This window comes from Dendropsophus ebraccatus, chromosome 11, assembly GCF_027789765.1.
Source record: "Dendropsophus ebraccatus isolate aDenEbr1 chromosome 11, aDenEbr1.pat, whole genome shotgun sequence".
Taxonomy (NCBI): Eukaryota; Metazoa; Chordata; class Amphibia; order Anura; family Hylidae; genus Dendropsophus; species Dendropsophus ebraccatus.
Genome location: NC_091464.1, coordinates 28676827 through 28691600, shown reverse-complemented (window position 1 = coordinate 28691600; position 14774 = coordinate 28676827). Strand labels below are relative to the sequence as shown.

General features: G+C 44.3%; 1 protein-coding gene across 2 annotated transcripts; it reads left to right on the top strand.

Moving 5' to 3' along the window:
- Positions 1-19: 19 nt before the first annotated feature.
- Positions 20-13477, top strand: C11HXorf38 (chromosome 11 CXorf38 homolog). Of its 2 annotated transcripts, XM_069944772.1 has the most exons (9): positions 20-300; positions 3589-3723; positions 4982-5104; positions 5393-5542; positions 9759-9986; positions 10074-10200; positions 12016-12050; positions 12500-12589; positions 12694-13477. In XM_069944772.1, the coding sequence occupies exons 1-9, from the start codon at positions 97-99 to the stop codon at positions 12760-12762; spliced, it is 1161 nt and encodes a 386-aa protein (XP_069800873.1). In that variant the 5' UTR covers positions 20-96; the 3' UTR covers positions 12763-13477. The 2 variants fall into 2 exon arrangements, with proteins under 2 accessions (XP_069800873.1, XP_069800872.1); XM_069944771.1 differs by having other exon boundaries at positions 12500-13477.
- The last annotated feature ends 1297 nt before the right edge of the window (positions 13478-14774 follow it).

The following is a 14774-nucleotide window of genomic DNA, read 5'->3' as shown; positions in this document are numbered from 1 at the left end:
TTCCTCTCTGGCTGTTGTGTGTTATGGAGTCCGGGGTGGAGTCGGCTTTTTACCCGGAATCACTCACAGCAGCAGAGTACAAGCTGCACGGGAGACATGGCTGTGGCAGGGCTGCTGGCGAGGCTCAACTGCAGGGAGTACAAGAACTGGTTAAAAGCTGGCCAGTGCCTGCTGATGCTGCAGAGCCCCCTGCAGGGCTACATAGACCGGGAGATGCGAGCATTCCACCGGGAGCTGGCCAGCCGCATCACAGCGCCCTCACCCGGCAGGAGATGTCAGTGCAGGGCGGCGGGGAAGCAGGTGGGTGCTGGAGGACAGCGCTGGGGATCACAGGTGGACTAGTGTGGACAGCGCCCCCTGGCGGGATAGGGAAGAATAACTGTGACGATACTGTATAGACTATAGAACAATAGTAATGCACCTAGAAGTTGTTGGAATCCAATGAAACCTTATATATGTGACTGTAATATGTAATGGATTATAATATTAGAGGGAAAGTTTGTTGGAGAAAACTATACAATTGAAATGAGGGTGTTAGGCCCACCTGTACCCTGGATACACAATGAGGTATAGTTGGGCGTGCAGGTATACAGGTTCTGCATGGTATCCGGCAGCACATTTACCCCCCAGGTGTTATAGCAGAGCCATTTTAATACATTGGTGGGCCCGGTGCACAGCCCTCAAGAGTGGGCCCCTCCCTTCCCTTTCGGCACATGGTATAATGTACTGAATTTGCCCCAACACCCCAATACATACAGTAGTTACCTTATAACACTATTTCCACCATACAGTGATTACATATTACATGATATCACCAAGATATCACCAATGATACCATTACATAATACGGCCACATCATGACCCCTAACACTACAACCCTATAACAAAGTGCAGTTACATCCAGTGACTCACCGGGGGCGTCTTCTCCGATCAGAGTCTGTCACCTTTTCTTTCTCTCCATCCAGCCTGGGTCACCTAGAAGTCTTCTCCTGGCTTTGAATCTTCTCCAGAATCTGCCAGACAAATATTTTAGGCTCCAACACATAAATTAGTTAGGTCCCTTGTACCCCTATATAGTAGTTACACACCTCTGTACCCCTATATAGTTACACCCCTCTGTGCCTCCATAGTTTTAAGGTGTCCCTGTAGTATATAGACCCTCGTGTGCTCCTCCCTGCAGGGGGCGCCATGGATGGGTAATTAGATTACCCATCCATGGCGCTCCCCTCTGACAGGCTGGTGGCTGGAGCCCTGTGCGACCGCACTGATCACACATAGCAACGGCCGGCCTGCTCGGGGGGGGCCCTTTAACCAGTGGACCCGCTGCACATGCACCTTTTGCCCTCTGGGCAAAGCGGCCCTGAGCTGTAGGTACATTCGAGGTACATAGAGAGAGTAGAGGCTTGTCACTTTTTTTTTTACCTTTATTGCCAGTGCTTTTTTTGTTAAAACTTCACTTTAATATGTAAATGAGGCAGTTTGGTGGTCTAGGGACAGGACAACCGCCCTCAGTGCGTCCGTCCACCTCGCCCCTCCTATGTAGATTCATCTAGCAGTCTGCAGTAATAAGCAACAGAGTGAGGTGACAGCAGAGCGCCCCCTCAGTAGTTGTGGACAGGTGGGGGGCCAGATCAGAAAACTCTCTCCAGCCTCAGTGACTCCTGCTGTATGAAAACATAAGAGCAGGCTAGAATTTCCTTCTAAAATGTGCCTGTCATCATAACATACTTTTGATATGACATAGAGACAGGCCAAAGTTTTGATTGGTCCGGGTCTAAGTGTTCACACCTGTTCCGTGTCAGAAAAAAAGAGCCAGGCTCCATAGACTTACATTAGGAGCCAACTGCTCACGTGACACAGAGCCAGAAGAGGACCTTCTCCCCGCTCATTCTCCTGATCAGTACGGATCTGAACACTCTGTCCAGCGTACGACTTTTTGCAGACATACTCTCTGCTTTCCTGATGATCAGGCAGCAGACACGGAAAGTCACCAAGCAGACGTGGTCTTCAACCACGTCTCATTTACCATGATTTACACCTGGCATCCTTAAAATGACACTGTATCTACCTCCCCTCCCCCAAACCACTTGTTCCATCCATTTGATGATTGTAGGTTCTTTTAAAATGTGCCTGGTGCCTTGGTTAGAGCAAAAAATGATCTTTTAATAATCTGCAGCGCTGTGTCATGCTGTCGTGGCCTAGAGTGTCTGTGCCCCAGGTCTGTGACGCCTCTCCTTTCTTCCTCTCCGCCCTCCTGATCATTAGGAACGCCCCAGGCAGGATTTCTCCTATTAATCACTTGTCTAAACACTGCACCTGTGTCGCTACGGTAATATGTTTAGACTGGCAAATATATTGACCAAAATACTGAATGAAATCCTGGAACAAAGCCTCAGGGTCTCAAGCAGGGGCGGCCACATAGGGTAGGAGATACAGGTGAAGCTCCCTCCTGTATATGTATACTGAAGGTGTCCCACCATAGGTTGTGTGATGGGATAATGTGTTTACAGTATAGAAATAGTCTATATACAAAGAGAAACTGTAATACACAACCAAGTAGATGAGAACTTAGTTTAATTGGATATGTACAGAAATTAGTATCTTGCCACTATGGAAGTGGAATAGTATAGAAAAATAATTGAACCAAAGTAAATAAAATATAAAAAAATAAAATAATAACAGATCCCAGTACAGGAAAGACAGTATCTCACAGAGTGGCCTATTGTACCCTACCTGACCACTGAATCCCCTCTGTGTGGGCGTCCCCACTAGGGGAATGTGTCCCTACACTGGGTAAGTGAAGTCAGTATGGTGTAATGCATAGCTCACAGGGAAAGATAAGATAGCCGTCAATGATATAGTGTAATCTCTGGAGCGTAGTTGACCAATGCAGATATGAACAAGGTCTTTAGTATTGTAAGTGGGTGATCAGAAATAACACCCCACGTCTGCCGATCCGTTTCCCCGGTTCAGGTCAACGGTTTCATCAGGGAGGTGGGGTATTGTAGTGAGGTGCATGTGGCTTTCTGCGACGGCCCAATGTCTGGTGAGTCTGGAGGCTTGCTGGGATAGTAGTCCTTTACAGGTTAAAACGTGGCTTGTAGGTGCAGCCGGGAATTGTATACCATACCATTCAAATAACTTAGGGGAGATAGCCTTACTGATGAGTTAGTATAGCGTCCGTACACTTGCTGGTAGGTTACTATAGATCCAGTTAATGGAGGAACACTAGCATGTCCACTTGTGGTAACTTGATATGGTAAGCGTGCCAGGATATGGCATAATTGGTATTTGGGTCCGATGTTGCCTGGAGCCAGAGCCGTTACTGCTTGGGTGCGGCGTAGGTATACGGCAGTGTACAGTATAATGTGCTGTTGAATCGGGCACAGATTGAGTATGTGGATCGGGTTGATGCTGGGAACGTTGTCTCAACGATAGATGAGTTAGGAGACGTCCTGATATGAGTCCCCCATATCTGGCTGTATGTACAGTCTGTGATGTATCTGCTGGTGTCCGCGTGTATAGTCTATCAGAGTTATAGATACTGTTGCACCATTGTGTATAAATTCTTGTTTTCTTCCTCCCAAGTTTCAGCCCGGTTGTCCTGTTTGTGCACAGTGGAAGGAACTCATCCTATCTCACCATAACTACAGGAACGGAGATATACACTGGGGAAACAGTAATCCATCACTGTGGCCTACACATTACTGGGAGGTAGCTAAGGTAAGGTGAGCAAATGTATACAATGTAATTCTATATAACAGTAACATATATTCTGTATTATACAATCTGCAGATCATATTGCAGTGTGAACGCTCTACTTGGAAGTATAGGGAAGTAATAATGCAGCGGGGAGATTGCCGCTGTTATAGTGACAAATAACAATTCACCTTTCTGTGTAAATTTACCTTAAAGCGATTGTTTGCCCACAATTTGTGGCCCCCAAGCTGCTTATACCTTCACATAGCTGCTTTTACTCCAAGATCTGTCCTGGGGTCCATTCGGCAGGTGATGCAGTTATTGTCCTTAAATACAATTTTTAAACTTGCAGCCCTGTGTCAAATTGGCGTGGCCTAGAGTATCTGTGCCCTAGGCCTGCACCGCCTCTCCGCCCCTCATCCCCACCCTCTTTACCATTAGGAACGCTCCCGGGCAGGATTTTTCCTATTCATCACTTGTGTGAACACTGCGTGGGTGCTGGATCATTAAGGACCATATGCACATGATGATGATAAGGAGAATCCTGCCAGGAGCGCTCCTAATGATGAGGAGGGGCGGCGCAGGCCTAGGGCACAGACACTCTAGGCCATGCCAATTTGACACAGGGCTGCATGTTTAAAAGTAGTTTTTACGACAATAACTGCATCACCTGCTGAACGGACCCCAGGACAGAACTTGGATTAAAATCAGCTATCCGAAGGTACAAGTGGTTTGGTGGGGGGGGGGGGGGGGCAGGTTGTTGGTACAGAGTCACTTTAACACAATCTGGACAATGCAGGACCTGGAAAAGCTTCAATTCATCCATCTCTTCTGTCAGATGTCGCAGGGTTTATGATGTTGGATACAACACTACTAGTTTTAACAAACCGCACATAAACTACATATTCGCAGCTATGCCACAAGCAAGGATTGAGCCCAGTTACCTCAGTTCTCAGCAATGCTGCAGCTGGCCGTCTCACTGAATATGATATATTCATCATTCCTACAAACAGACTCATCACTGCTACACTGTGCATCTGACACTTTCAGCTTTGCTACATCTGATGGTATCTGATATACTGCATCTGATGGGACACTAACTCAGCTCTGCTACATAGGACTTAGTTCTTCGGCAACTGACAAACTTAACACTTTTGAGCCATGTTCCTGGATAAAATTAGTATACAGCCATATAAGACTGACAAATAAAAACGAGACATTGAGTTATCTGACCAGACAGCGGTTTGTGGTTCCGCTCACTCCATCTGTATGTGTTTTCCAGGTGTATATGCCACGTGGACAAGACAAGGTAGGAGGACTCAGGCAGTGCGATGCAGCAGCTCTTCTCAACCTGATCAATACTTGTGACTATTTCAGAGGACCAAACCTATCGAGGGTTCGGGAGGTAACATTTACATTAATATTGCAATGTGTCAGTACTCTAACATGAACATTATTCTGCTTTCTAAAAATGTATACATTTCTTATGTTTGTAACATTACCCTCCCCCCCCCCCCCCCCCCCCCCCCCCCCCCCTTCCCATGTGTGAGTTATACTGTATCTTCCTATTGAGAACAATGGGCCACCTATTACATGTAGTTTTCGCACATGTTCCAAAGTGGCATATACATACATGTGACTTATACACCGCACCCTTAGCGGGATAATTAATTTTGCATATATTATTTCTCAGGTGATAAAGTGCCGGAATGAGTTGATGCACTCCTCCGATATGAAGGTCTCTTCTCCTTGGTTGAAAGGCTTTGGACAGAAGATGCAGGATCTCATAGCTGAATTCACCCACATACCTGGCCTTGTCAGAGAAGGTGAACAAATGCAGAAGGTAACAAGCTGTATGATATAGGATACATAAAAGTTTCAAAACATTTACAAACCTACATTGTTTTGATTGACCCCTTAGAGTAGTGACAAGGTGATTTTTGGGTTCTGATGTTACTAAACCCCTATGTTTGACCCCACTTCCCGGGCGCACAGCTATTTCTCAGTAGTATACACTATTTTTCAGTAGAATACACTTGGAGGCTTCCTCCCTTGCTTCTTTAGGTACCATGGTATATACATATGAGATAGCTGCCCAGAACTTTATGGGAGTTAAGAGATCAGAGGGAAGGCTTGATTTACCTTTGATGTACTGTGCACATCACTTGTAGATTGCAGGTACACAACCCAGGTTTTCTCCTTCTTCCCTAAACATGCTAAGCTACACTTCCTGTAATTTGTCCTGCTTTGTCTGTTACTAGAGACAAATCTCCCCTGACCACAAGCAGTGGACAGCAGATTGCAGAGAAATGGTTTTCTAGGATACAGCAAGTTTTTAATAACTCCATAGGCCCTTCTTCTAAAGATGTCCATCCATTGTGAGCAGAAATCTGTTCAGATTTCTGGATCATTAAAGGGGTACTCAAGCGGGAGGGGGGGGCACTTTTTTGCTGGGATCGGGGAGGAGGTGGACCTGAGACGTCATGTCTCGGGCCCGCGTCAGACACCAGGAAGCGGCCGGGGACCGGAGCGCCGTGACGAGGGACCCGCCGCTGGAACCGGGGAGGTGAGTGGACGTCTTCTCCCTCAGCCACCTCCTCCCCGCTCCCAGTAAAAAAAGTGCCCCCCCCCACTGGAGTACCCCTTTAAAGATGTTATCCAGCGTTAGAAAAACATGGATACTTTCTTTCAGAGACAGCACCACTCTTTCCTCCACTTCAGGTCTTTTGCAATTAGGCTCCGTTTGCATCAATGGAACTGAGTTGCAAAACCTGCTCCCAAACTGGAGACAATAGTGGTATGGTCTCTAGAAGAAAGCGGCCATGTTTTTAGATCGCTGGATAACCCCTTTAATCCTGCACTGAAGTGGGACACTTTACATAGAGGTAGTTTCCAATATTGTCCTTTTTAGTAAGGTCATTGCGAGCGGATACGAGGCCCTTCTGGACCAGTAGGGCATGTCAGCTGTGGTATTGGCTTGTTTGTCTCTGACCTTGACCGTAGCACAAAAACTCAGTCTATGGATGTAATGTTGATGATCATAACGCTGGGAACACCACCTTCAGAGTCAGCATGGTTGGCTGATGCATAGAGCCGTGGCTACTGATCCGGAAGATGCTGCTACCTTAGCTGCGGACGAAGAGGAAGGCTTTCTTAAGTAGTGAGTCCACTTTGCAGCCCACTGATTCTGGGCTCATTTAACAGATTGATTTCTCGTCGGAACTCCAAATTTACTAAAAATTCTGGCTCTGTGTTTTAGACCGATTTTTATTTTTCTGCCCAGATTCATATATTTCTGTGGTTTAGGCAAGTCTTTTTGCAACCATTTATCCCTCACCGGGGGTGATGGAAATATTTTAAAGGGGTAGTTTACCCTGAAAAAAATTCTTTCAAATCAACTGGTCCAACAGTGCCAGAAATTTGTACTTTACTTCTATTTAAAAAAAAAAAAAAAAATCAAGTCTTCCAGTACTTATCAGCTACTGTATGCCCTGCATGAAGTGGTGTTTTCTTCCCAGTTTGACACAGTGCTCTCTGCAGCAATTCCCCAGAGAAAACCTCCAGACTGGAAATAATACACAACTTCCTGCAGGACATACAGCAGCTGATAAGTACTAAAAGCCTTGAGATTTTTTTTAATAGAATTTAACTACAAATCTACATAACTTTCTGACAGCAGTTGATTTAAAAGAAAGAAATGGTGAACTACCCCTTTCATTTATACTGAGAAAAATGTAAAAAAGTGGGTTTTTTTTAGCCGAACATCTTTATCAGAAATTACAGAGCCTGGAAATTTTATATCTTTATCAAGGTGATAAACCTCATCGTTGCCTTCTGAATCTGAGACATCAGTTATATCCTCTTCTTCTGAATCATTGGCCTCATCTGTATGATGAAAGTTCCTTTATACTGAGCTCCTTGATGGCCCAGAGGGGGATTCTGGGAGCTGAAGATGCTTTAATTTCCTGGAATTCGTCTGCTAATTGATCTGTATTCTGGCCTGGTCTGTGATGAAGAGGAGGCACATCAGACAGACATCAGCCTCGCTGCATATACTCCCAAGAATATGAGCGCTTTCTGGCGTGCTGAACAGATATTAGGCTTGATTTTGCGTTTCCTTTTCCCGGACTCTGTGCTCAGTATCTGTAAAACAATGCAGGTTAATTGAAGTATGTAAAACAGTTCAGATGTGCAGAGCGATGGATGATCTCAGCTCTAGAGGTCATAGGAGCAGAATGGGCAGGCGCTGGGAAGCCGGTGTCACAGTCCTTTATTATTTAACCATGGCCTGATTTCCGTGTATGGCGCGGTTCTATTCCCGGGCACCGGCTGAGGGTGACGCACTAGAGGAGGGCTGGCCCATCCGCAGTGGGATGAAACCGCCGCCCCTCTATGACGCGGCTCCATTGATTCTAGTGCTTCACCCCCGGCTGGTGCCCGGGAATTGAACGGTGGCGCACGTGGAAACCGGGCCATGTATATATATATATATATATATATATATATATATATATATATATATATATATATATATATGGACCGTGGCACCAGCTTACCTGCGCTGGCGCCATTCTATTCATGTGCAGAACTTAAAGCGAATGTACTGATGATACATTTGCTGTAATATTAACCAGGAATGCCCCTTTAGAAAGATAGTTATGTTTCCACCGAACTGACTTAACTCCAAGATGCAATCCAAGACAACTCATTCTGGGAATCGCATGGACAAGATGACAGGAAAAACCACCTCCACATCCAAAGTGGCCTCATCACCTCTCCATAACACGGAAATATTTCTCTTGTATGCAGATTGCATTCTAATGGTGCGTTTACACAGAGAGATATATCTGACAAATTCTTGAAGCCAAAGCCAGGAATGGATTTTAAAAGAGGATAGATCCCAGTCTTTCCTTTATGACCTGTTCTCTGTTTATAGTCTGTTCCTGGCTTTGGCTTCCAAAATCTGTCAGATAAATCTGTCTATGTAAACCGACACATCAGAAGATGACTGTACCACCCGTTGAGGGTCCTTTGGTATAGCAGTGAAGTCAGGGGTCCTCCTATATAACCAGACGTATGAAGCCTAATAGAAATATTCCACCTACAATTCTGCAAGAATCTCTTCCAAGTCCATTGGAGGACCCTGAACATTGCCTGTAGAGCTGAGCTAGGCAGATTCCCTCTGCCTCTGTCATTTTGGGGTCACCTGCATTGTAGCAGTAAAAGTTATATAGATTTGTAATTTACTTCTATTTAAAAATCTCAAGGTTTTCCATACTTATCAGCTGCTGTATGTCCTGCAGAAAGTGGTGTTTTCTTTTCAGTCTGACACAGTGCTCCCTACTGCCACCTCTGTCCGAGACAGGAACTGTCTAGAGCAGCAGAGGTTTTCTATGGGGATGTTCTGTCTTGGACAGAGATGACAGCAGAGAGAACTGTGTAAGACTAGAAAGAAAACACCACTTCCTGCAGGACAGACAGCAGCTGGAAAGTACTGGAAGACTTGTGATTTTTAAATATAGGTAAATTACAAATCTATATAACTTTTTGAAACCATTTGATTTGAAAGAAAATGATTTTCGCCAGAGTACCCCTTTAAGAACACAAAATTAAACAAGCAGAGTAAAATGATGTACAAACAGCTGTACAGACAAACAAGCCAAGGAAACTCTCTTATAAACACGGCCTAAAGAATAGTAATATAGTGACTGACAGCGTAATACTCGGACCCATCTATGTAGAAACACCCAGGTGTCAGAGGTCAGGAGCGGGATCTGAAACGTATAGTGAGCTGGAGGATCTGGAAACCGTGTGGTATATAGCACCAGTTAGAGATCCCAGGAATACGGTAAGTGTGGGAGTCAAACTTTTATCCAGGAGAAGAAAGAGAATGGTCTCCTCCTTCCAGTGGTTTTATAACATCTAACAGTCAGTGATTGGTTGATTATCTCTTATTATTGACAGTCCCTTTTCTATTCAGGTCCATAAGAGAAGCCATTGGTTAGGACGATCAGTAAGTGCATCTGAATTTCTGCTCTCTTCATTTACACACATTACAGGTCCTCTTGTTGGATTGGAGTGTTGAGGATTTGGACAAGAGTGAGCTTGATGGACCTAGGGTTGTCGTGCGGTCAGCTAATATTTGTCCTCCAGGACCAATTTATCAATCAATGGGTTACTCAGCAGCTTCCAGTTTCTCCCCTGCAGAAATTGAGATCCTAATGATACAGCAGCTGATCCAAGAACTGTACTTAGAAATAGAGGAACAAGGTTCATTGACCAAACAGGTGTGTAAGGAACAATAATGACAAGTCTGCATTACAGATGACGCATGGAGAAAAAGGACTGGCACAATAATATGTATTTTCTTGCAGAATGAGGACAAGGTCCTCAACATAGAGAACTTCTTATCCCTTAATGTAGACCTCAGGTTTGTTCTCCAAGAAGATCTAGAAAAGCTTGAGAGCGTGAGGAAGAATCATGTTCCACTCAATGCAAAAGGTTAGTTTCTCTTAAAGTGTCACTGTCGTGAAAATTTTTTTTGCAGAAATCAATAGTCCAGGCGATTTTAAGAAACTTTGTAATTGGGTTTATTATCCGAAAAATGCATTTTTATCATGAAAAAGCAGTTTGAAGCTCTCCCCCCTGTCTTCATGGTTCTCCTATGGAGAGAGCTAAAGAAAAGACCAAAACAGGACAACAAAGAGTTAATCTACAAATATCTCACCCTTATCTTCTTGGACAGTCACCAGTGACCTGTCTGAGCTCGGATTACAGCTGTCACCCAGCTCCGTGCCTGTAATCCTCTGTTATCTGCTTTCTGCTGCCGGCTAACTCCCTCCTTCCTCCTCCCCCCTCCCCTCTCCCTAGAGCAGACAGGGGACGTCTCCTGCAACAAGTCACAATTTTCAGATTTTTCAGAGTGGATGAAAAAGAGGAAGGAGGGGGGGACCTGGGAAAAGGCTTTTTACATGCAGATAATGGCAGATTTGGCTAATAAACCCAATTACAAAGTTTCTTAAAATCGCCTGGACTATTGATTTCTGCAAAAAAAAAAAATACGACAGTGACTCTTTAACTAAGAAGAAAATGTTAATCCCCATATTCTTTAAAGTATTTATCAACCCTTGAATACAGTTTTATTAAATAGATTCTAATGTACATTTATAACGGGTGGCGCTCGTGTTTGTGTAGAGCTCTAGGTCTACACAAACAGATTCCCACATCCACCACCAGGGGGCAACAGAGAAGCCTACTGCATACAGCCAGATAGTAACATATGTTCTGTATACAGTATAATTAAGGGTGCGTTCACACCTACGGGATCTGCAGCAGATTTGATGCTGTGTTCAGTTATTTAAATTAAATCTGCTGCAGATCCTGTAGGTGTGAACGCACCATAAAGGAGAAGTCCAGCCAAAAGTATTTTTTAATATGTTATTACTCATGGAAAGTTAGACAAATTTCTAATGTACATTAATTATGGGAAATGCACATATACTGCTATTTCCCTTAATTTAGTAGATCATAGAATCTTCAAATTCTCTGAAATTCTGTGATGTCACGAACCAGGGTGTAATTCCTATGGAGTGTCCAGCAAGGGGGGCGCACTATATATAGAATTCAATGAGTACCATTGACTTCTTTATATAGTGCGCCCCCTGCTGGACACTCTATTGAATCAATTGATGTGTATGTAAAAATGTTATGCACAGTACATTTTGATTGAATACATTTATGGAATACTTTGGGGAGCACCGAGCAGGGAGGGAGAGAGGTGCCTGTACATCTAATTACCTCCCCACTCTCTCCATGCTCGGTGCTGGACACATATACACAGTACTACTCCTCCCATCATCTGCTCATAGTATGAGCAGATGATGGGAGAAGTAGTACCAGGGCCATCACTAAACAGTCCGCCCACCCCCCTCCATATCTGCACTGTACTACTTCTCCCATCATCTGCTCATAGTATGAGCAGATGATGGGGGAGTAGGACCTGTTCTATCCCCATCACATCGCCGCCACCGCTCCTCACACAAGGGCTCCCCCCCCCCTCATCTTAGCTTCAAACTAACTATCCCGCCGCCAGCCACCGCTCCTCACACAAGGGCTCCCCCCCCCCCCCCTCATCTTAGCTTCAAACTAACTATCCCGCCGCTAGCCACCGCTCCTCACACAAGGGCTGCTCTTCATGCCCCCTCCTCTGCTGCCCCTAAGGTTTTTCTGATTGATTATACTGATTATATTTTCTGATTGACAATACTGAAAACAAATTGAACACATGCTTCTCACATTTCTTTTCCCTTTCTTTAGGCTGGATTCACACACAGGAGCTTGCAGTATTCATGGTGCTTTCTTTTGCAGTTTTATGTGCATTTTGGCTAGGCCAAAAACAATAAGGTCAAATAATACTATAAGGTCTTTGGCAAGTTATTGAAAAATGTACAAAGCAGCATTTTTTGGCACTTTTGTGTTTTTTTTTTTTTTTTTTAATTCCTGTGCAATTTGATATGCTTTGGGTATGGCAAAACATACTCATATAATGTCACAAAAAAACAAACACTAAAATGTTTGTGCAATTACCTGTGTTAGATAGTAATGTAGTTTGTAGATCTGATATGTTAAAAAAAACAAAAACATTTTGGGTGGCTGTGTAACATGTCATAGAGTGGTGAATGGGATATTGAAAAGTTGAAAATAAGCTGAAGGAAGCCTTAGGCTGTCCCTTGAACAGAGGAATAGTTTATGTGATCACAAGTCATGTCCCGCACCGTTCTCGTTTCCTGTGTCAGTGCAGGCCAACGTAAAGAAGAGCCGTCATTTTTCGCATGGACAGCAGTGGCTTACCAGGAGCTGTCACTCATTTTGCTGCACTCTACCTCTACAGGTATGTAGGAATCTGCCGGATGGATTCTGTACCATGCACTTCCGTTATAAATATTTTGTCTTATATCATGGTGCTAAATACTGAATATTTGTGTCCTGTTTCAGAATCCTTTTTGGTCACTGGTGCTTGGTTTTCTGGGAAAATACATTTTTTATATCTCTCCCTGTTCATGATAAAGTAAGCCAGTATACTCATCTCCACCGCTGCCAAATCTTACGGTCAAATACACAGTGGGTCAAAATTTAACAATTGCATAAAGTCGTGGGCCAACCTTGATAATTATTGAAGCGCGAATGCAGCGGTCCTGACACGTCAATGGTGTGCGTTTCCCAGCACCGTGTACTATCATAAATTGCTATGATATGATCAAACCCCAACCCATGTAATAGCCAACCCGACCAAAATTGCCCAACATAGTAGCCAGCCCTCCCCAATAGTCTCATATAGTAGCCAGTCCTCCCCATAGTCTCATATAGTAGCCAGTCCTCCCCATAGTCTCTTATATAGTAGTCAGCCCTCCCCCATAGTCTCGTTTATAGTAGCCATGGCGGGCCAGATGTAATTCACATCCTGAATTGCCTGGTGGGCCAAAAATAATGCCACCAAGGGCCAGAGTTTGACATAACTGGTCTAGTGGATGAGATATCTCAAAGGGGAATTCCCATATGAGTTTGCTATTGGGTTTTATGTGATGAGAGGGTCATGTTTATGGCTACGTTAAAGCCTATTTTTAGTGGATATACCAACACATATTTTGGGGAAGAAAAGTTTAATACTGCACATTCATAGTCACGTAGGAATAACTCTTTACATCCCAAACAATTGCTGATATTTTATACATTGTGACCGAAACTGAATATCTCGAATGTATTTGTACAATAAATCAACCAAAGGTTTCTATTTTACTCTGTCTCCTTTTTCTTGATTGACACAGTTTACATGGTTTTATTCATATCCATAAAAGCACAAAATTTTATTAGTGCATGATGGACAGAACAGAGAAGATGGTACGGTTGTTTCATTGTAACATGGTGTATACACGTAAATAAGGACCGATAAGAGGAATACAAACTATATAAAGGGGGAGGGATTAGATTGAGTTGTTCGCAGAGACAGATACACATATCTATGTGTGTGTGCTTGAAGAACATGCTAGAGGCCTTTTAGTTCCACTTTTTTTTTTTTTTAAGCTTAAATTATTTTCTTATCTTTTAAGAAATACCCAAGGCGTGATGTGTATTTAAAAAAAAAAAAAAAAAAAAAAAAAAAAAAAGCACAGAGGGCAGTGAGTGGTGGGAACATAAAATCCAGGGGATACCTACCCGTCCCCACACCACTGCTATCTGACATGAGTGGCTGGGAAGAGGGACATGCCAGCATGGCTACATGGGTTGCGGGTTCGCCTCCATGCCTACTTACCTAGAGGTGGGGAACAGGGATATTTCTTGATTTTTAAATCAAAGTGCTGTACCAGAGTAAGCTTATGGGTACAGCAGCCAAACCCTGTGCCCTGCATTTACAAGATACTGGGAGTTGTTTAGAGGAACTGACAAGTGCCCTTAACCCTTTCCCGCCGCTGGGCTGTAAATTAACGTTAAATTTACACTGCAGGATGACGCGGGAGCTGCACCTGTGTCATTCGCGGCGGATCCCTGCTATCTGTGATAGCCAGAGACCCGCCACAACTCTCAGCACCGGAGCCGCGCTCCGGTGCTGAGAGTTAACCCTATAGATACTGCATGACCGCAGCATCTATAGGGCTTCTAAAAGAGAATTCTCCCTCTAAAGAGGAAGAATTTTCTGTCCGCTGTCCATCAGGGCTCTGCAAAATGATCGCAGAGCCCCAATGGTAGCCATGGAAACCGGAAGTCCTGGCTGTGGGGGGAGGGAAGGCGGGGGGGGGGGGGGTGCCCATGAGCTCTGCCCTCTCCCCTGCCACACAGTTACAAGATTGTAACAGCGGCAGGGCACATAGGAGAGGGGGCAGACACAGGGACATCAGCTTATGGGATCATTATGATGCCATAAGCTGATGTCCTAAAACGACCTGGGCATTGAAGCATCAATGACCCCAGTTCGTGAAAGTGTTAAAGTGATACTCCAGCTGTGTAAAAATGTTTATATACTGCTGCCCTTGTGTATAACATAATAAACATGCTATTCTTACCACGCCATACTCCTCCTG